Genomic DNA, 6,322 nt, shown 5'->3' with positions numbered 1-6,322 from the left:
CAATACATAACAAAAATAATTTTTTTTTTAAAGTAAACAAAATAAGATTTTAAACTATTCCAACCTTAAACTAACCCTTGCTTCTAAATAATCCATTAATATTTATTTAATGGTGAGTTAAATGATACCAAAAACTCTCTCATCCAACCAATACATTGTTAATGTTAAACAAAGGAATTATAAAGCAAAGTACAACAAAATATTAGAGAGTTATATGTATATATATATATTGAAAATTCAACAAATAACCCTAAGGCAAAAGTCCTGAACAGAGGATACATTAATTGCACCTATATATTATGTACTCATAGGATGCATTTCAAGATGTTATGAATATATATACTTCTTTCATAATCTCTTTTCTCAATAAAGAAATATCTATATAAACCCACACCATAACATAAGAACTTTACTAGGAATTCAAACTCTCTGTATCACTTTCAAAAGAAGCCATAAATAAAACGTCGTAAGGATTTCAGTTAATAGAGATGTTCAAAAATAGAGATATGAAAAAACTACAAAAGTATTTGAATCTTCAATAAGAACGAAAAAAACTATTAGAATTCTAATATAATTAATTATAGTTATTAAAAGACAACCATATTGTGATGACTTTATCGAATATTTTTATGAAACAATACTATTCTCGACCAAGTATATGCAATAGCATTTAATTTATGTTGAACTCTTTACGCTTTGTTGTTCACAACCACTCTCTCCCTCTCTTCTCCTAGCTTAAATCCTAGGTTTCTACCCCACACTCAAAACTAGCTTCCAACTATTCTCATTTCCAAAATTTCACTCTCCCTTTGCTTTATATAATTTCCTTTTTAGTAATACTCGAGTCGAACTTAAGTTACTCTCACCTTTACGCTCCTAATCACTCTACGTACAATCCTTGAACAAACCTAAATATTTTTCTTTCTAACTCCTACCATTTCTATTCTACAAAACCCTAAACCTATAACCCTACTTTTTGAGACAGACAACAAACCAAAAAGTAAAAACAATAACTCTACACTTCTTGCGTTGGCCTTGCGTAATGGCTTTTAAAACCCTAACCCTAAGAACACTAAAAAAAATAAATAATAAACAACTCTCCTTTTTCATAAATCCCAGCTTACGTAATACTATACTACAACATCTAATGATATTGATAGTTTCCTAAAATCATAGCGATCAATTTGATCATAATTCAGTAAATAATCCGCTATTAAACAAAATAACTAATTAATTAGAAAAAACGAATATCTATATATATATATATATATATATATATATATGTTTCCAGAAATTGAATCCTTTCTAGGAAACTAGATTGCTTGAACAAAAAAAAAAAAAAAAAAAAAAAAAAAAAGAAAGAAAGAAAAATTCAAATCCAAAACCCCAAACTGGTGATCAGAACATCACCTCCATATGAATGGAGGAAAATTGAAAGAAAAGAGAAAAGAAAAAACTAATTAATTATATAATATTATACAGTGATGGGGATTGTGTGATTAGTGAAGATGATTTTGATTAATGGTGATAATCCCATAATTTTTGTTAGAGAAATACGACGACGTACCGTGGAAAAAAATTAAAAAAAGAAATCAAAATTAATTAATCAATTAACTTTTTTTTTCTTCTTCTGGGAACGGTACGATCATATCTTGAAGAAGGCCATGGTCTTGGAAAGAATCAGGTGTAGTTCTATCATCGATGCGTCGTCGTTCTTCTCCAAAACTGTGAAACACGTGACCGAACCCTCCGCCGCACGTGACAACGTCCACGGGCGGCGCCGGAGCGTACGTAAATTGGTTGCGGTATAATTGTTGCGGCTGTGATGAGAAAACAAGCGGCGGTTGTTGTTGGTGTTGTTGTGGGGAGGCGGTGTAGGCGGTGGAGGATAAAGCTCCACGTGGCATGATTGGACTTTGATGAGTGTGTTGGCCTTCGTAAGTGGTGACGACGATGGAAGGGTCGTCGGAAGATCGTTCGACTCGTTTTTTGACGCCGCAGCCGGCGGTGGTGCAACGGTAATAACTTCTTGGGTAAGGGCTGTTTTTAACGGCTTTTTGACCGTATTTTCGCCATCTGTAACCGTCGTCTAAGTGATCCACTTCGCTTTTTGTCATGAACGCAAATCTTGGTTCTCTTCCTTTTTTTTGGTTCTTCTTTTTTGCTTTCAATCTGCGTTTATTAATTAAAAATAAAATTAAAATTACACATTATTCACACATTAATAAATATTATATTATTTAATTTCCATAGGTTCTTTTTTTTTTTTTTTTTTTCCTTTTATTTCTATAAAACTATTTGTCATAACACTACCCCTAGATTTGGTCCTTAAATTACGCCTCATCATATGCAAAGCTACTTTATTTCTTCCCCATCAAATTAATGGAAAAAAGCCCAACACGAAAATAAAAGAAATTTTGGTAACAATTTTTTTTATATATAATTTTTTGAAAAATTAAACATTATTATTTTTGTTCGTTTCTTCATATGCATCTTTCACGAATTGAATTGAATTTTCAGCTAGTTTTTTTTTAACAAAATTTGAAACTATTTTCTATGTTTTCAAATGAATTTTAGCTTAATGGTTACTCCTAATTTGTCTTTAAAAAGAATAATTTCAAAATCTAAAAAAAATGGCAAATATAATATAGAAGATAGAGTAAGAAACTTACTGTTTGTTGAAAGGGGACTTATCCCGATCCACGTCATCGTTGTCGAAAGCACGTTCGGTGGAGGAGCAAGAGACGGAGGAGGAGTTAGGAGTGGGAGGTGTATTAAGAACTTCAGAAGACTCCGGTACGGCGGAGGATGGCGGAGGAAGCGGGGGTTGCGGCGGCGGAGGCGGAGGAGAGAAAAGATCGAACAAAGAAGGGGTATAATCTTGAGTAGCTAACAAATCCAAGAAAGTGGAAGGCTTGAAAGAAGAATCAATGGAGTCGATTAATGGAAAATCGAACAAATTATTATTATGATTATTGGGAATAATCGCATCGGAGAATAACAATCCAGGATTTCCCATCGAATTCTGATCTCTATTATTTCCCAAAACTTCTTCCTTCTTCTCTTCCTCCATACAAAATACATACATATATATATATATATATATATAAATAAATAAAAATAAAATTTTAATTTACAAATAATAGTAACAATAAAAGCACATATTCCATTTTTTGAAGCTTTGTGTGAAAAGAAAAGAAAAATGAAGACAAGGAGAGTGGTGAAATGTGAAAGAAGAAGGAAGGGGTGGGGGTTTTAAGAGAGAGAAAGGGAGGATGACCGGCAGGTGTCGGTTGTTATGTGTACGGAATATGTCGACTGAGGGACGGTGTTTTAACATTAAATGCAACCGGGACCACAGGTGGCCCTTTCTCTTATACGCGGATTTTTTGACCTCCTTTGTCCTGCCTTCACACGTGGCATTCGGTAACTAATAAGTATACTCTTCTTCACATCTGATCTGATTACTTCCTCCTCTCTTTCTCTTTTTATTTTATTCTCTTACGCCTCCGTTTAAATTACCAATTTACCACTCGCTTCCCTTTAGTTAAATAAATTTCGAAATTTGGATTTTTTTCTTTTTCTTTTTTCGAAATTTGGGATTCAACTACTCTTTTTTAGTCCATATAATAAATTAATATTCTGTCCAATTTTAAACTCTTTTTTTCCTTTAAAATTCAAAAAAAAAAAAAAAAAAATCGTGCTTCTTAAGTAAGCTAAGCATGTCTCATTGTTAATTGCTTCATTAAAAATTATTGGTTTATTATTTTTCCTTTTCTAAAAAAATTGTCTCGGTACTTAAAGTTTTGTTTTATTTCAATATTTTTATTTATAACCAACTTTACATTAGTTTTTCAAAATGAATTTTATTGGAGTTCGCCTAACGATAATAATTGTTGGAGTTTGTTCTCGTTTTTGTAATAACATGCATGAAACTTTCATTCCACTATACACTCTAATATTTAAGTTATTATGAAGAGCGTATAGTATAATTAAACGTTAATGTAATTTGAGTTGCTTGAAGTTGTAGGACATCCAATCAAATACGAGTCAATTATTTTTTTGTTGGTATATATATATTTAGGTATATTGTTGCGTTAGATCGTCCTAGAACTACAAATTTCTTTTCGGGGACATGTTTTTGAGTCATGTCAGTATCCCAATCTTTGGGCAAGGACCTGCCATTAGGCCTTGAGCCTAATAATCCTCAACAAAATAATAATTTGCTTTGGAAGGGAAAAGAGTACTATCATCGACCATAGATGGCCATATGTTTCTAAAATCTATAGAAGGAAGCTATGTGTATATATTATTTTGAAAAACTTGTCCTTTTATACTTTTAAACTCTCTCGGTTGTATTAGTATTGGTGTATTAATGAAGATTCATGTTAACAATATCAATTTAAACCTCAAATTTATACGGTCTCTTTTGATTGGAATAATTTTATTATAAATTTCGTACAATATTGTTTACATCAAACAAAATATGAAAGAAAGCGAAAATTGATTTTTTGATGCAATTATTAGTTCAAAGTTCTAACTGATATAGATTCTAAGAAAGCGGTTTTTTTTTTTCTGACTACTATGAAGAAAGTTTGTTTTTTTTCTATTTTCCTTCTATTTGCATCTTGCGACATGTTTAGTATTTTTTTATTAAAGTTTTCGTATATTATTTATTATTTCGCTTCGTAGCATATTAATTATAGTTTTTATTAAGTTTGTTCTTTCTTCAATGTACATTTTGGATCATCCCTTATACTCATTAATTTGAATTCAAATTTTACCTCATATCCTTACAATTTAATATTAATGCACAATACTTTAAAGGAAATTTGAAGAACTCACACCTATTTTTAGGAATTCTCTCCCTTTTGAAGGAAACAATGGAGGACGGAAAATGTTATCGGAATAGTTCTATACAGTTTTAATATTCTACTGCTTTATTATATTTTTTTAAAAGACCCCATACTAAAATTGTATTATTTGTGAACTGTATTTTGGACTTTTAATTCATCATTAAATATAATATGTAAATATGGACGTATAATTTGGAAACTGGTCTACTGTATTTCATAATTTAATAACATTAGACATGGAAAAAAACAATCTGCAATAAGAATTTTTCCACACATTCGTAATAAAACAAAATTGAAAAAAAAAAAAAGTAATACAAAATTTTTCATAACCCTATGTATATAAAATCTCCATAAACTTACCCATATAATCCTTATTCCAAACACATCTTATTCATAATCATAACCCTTCCCCCAAACAAGGGTTATGATAAAACTAGGTTTATCATAACACTAACTCTTCCATAACTCAACTTTTCCCCCAAACGCCCCCTAAAAATTTAGAAGTAAACATTATTTCTACTTTCTACGAAAATAAATCAATAACAAACTATGATATAGACTACTTTAAAATTTTATTTTAAAACAACAAACTATGATATAGACTATTTTAAAGTATAGATTTAAATTTTTAAAAATGAAAGCACTAAAATAGTATACACATCAAATTACATGAACCAAAATGTATTTTTTTTTTTTAAATTACAAAAATATATTCAAGTGATATCTCTTCTTACAAAAATTACTTTTAAAGTTCAAATGATACAAGTAAAATTAAATGAGAAATTATTTTAAATGATAAAACTTCATGATAAAGATAGACAAAGATAGTAATCTATTTCATTATATTGTGATTATCATAGACATATTTTACTATATTGTATAAATATTTTGATTTATTATGGTATGTTTTTTTAGTAGTTTAAGATCAATCATGATGTTTAAGGATTAAAAAAAATATATATCCGGATCAACTACCAAAACTTTATTCTTTCTCTCTAAAACTATCATGATCGAACAATAATTAGGGTTTGATATGAAGTATAAAAAGGTCGTGTAGTTTTACCGAACTATGTAGAAAATATATTAAATATACAGCTATTAAATATAAAAAGTCAATAATTATGATTACATAATAGACTTATCTTCTTTTTAATGATTATTTCTTTTACTTTTTCTTAATATTTCCTAAATTACTTAATCAAATCTTTAATTAACAATATAAGCCACATTTTAAGCACGTAGGCGTTTCATTGTTTCAAGTTAGTTTAATTGGTTAAATTTTATATTGGTACTACAAGATCATAGACCTAATTTAAGAAAGATATTCATTTTCGAGTTTGTCGAACTAGAAAAATTATTGTAATAATGTTTTTAATTAAGTAGAGAAAGTTAAATGACAGGTGGCAATAAATATTGACATTTCATCCATCTCATCAACTTCCAACCATCTAGAGTCACACTTCACT

At 29.5% G+C, this 6,322-nt stretch overlaps 1 protein-coding gene across 1 annotated transcript; it reads right to left on the bottom strand.

The window, feature by feature from the left end:
- Positions 1 to 1,350: 1,350 nt before the first annotated feature.
- Positions 1,351 to 3,217, bottom strand: LOC103504515 (probable WRKY transcription factor 48). The gene is made up of 2 exons (XM_008468855.3): positions 2,673 to 3,217; positions 1,351 to 2,172 (listed from the first exon to the last, which is right to left on the bottom strand). The coding sequence occupies exons 1-2, from the start codon at positions 3,086 to 3,088 to the stop codon at positions 1,611 to 1,613; spliced, it is 978 nt and encodes a 325-aa protein (XP_008467077.2). The 5' UTR covers positions 3,089 to 3,217; the 3' UTR covers positions 1,351 to 1,610.
- Between the last annotated feature and the right edge of the window lie 3,105 nt (positions 3,218 to 6,322).

The sequence above is a fragment of the Cucumis melo genome, chromosome 11 (genome assembly GCF_025177605.1).
Source record: "Cucumis melo cultivar AY chromosome 11, USDA_Cmelo_AY_1.0, whole genome shotgun sequence".
Lineage (NCBI taxonomy): Eukaryota > Viridiplantae > Streptophyta > Magnoliopsida > Cucurbitales > Cucurbitaceae > Cucumis > Cucumis melo.
The sequence above is the reverse complement of the archived record's forward strand: the minus strand, read 5'-3'. Positions and strand labels throughout refer to the sequence as shown.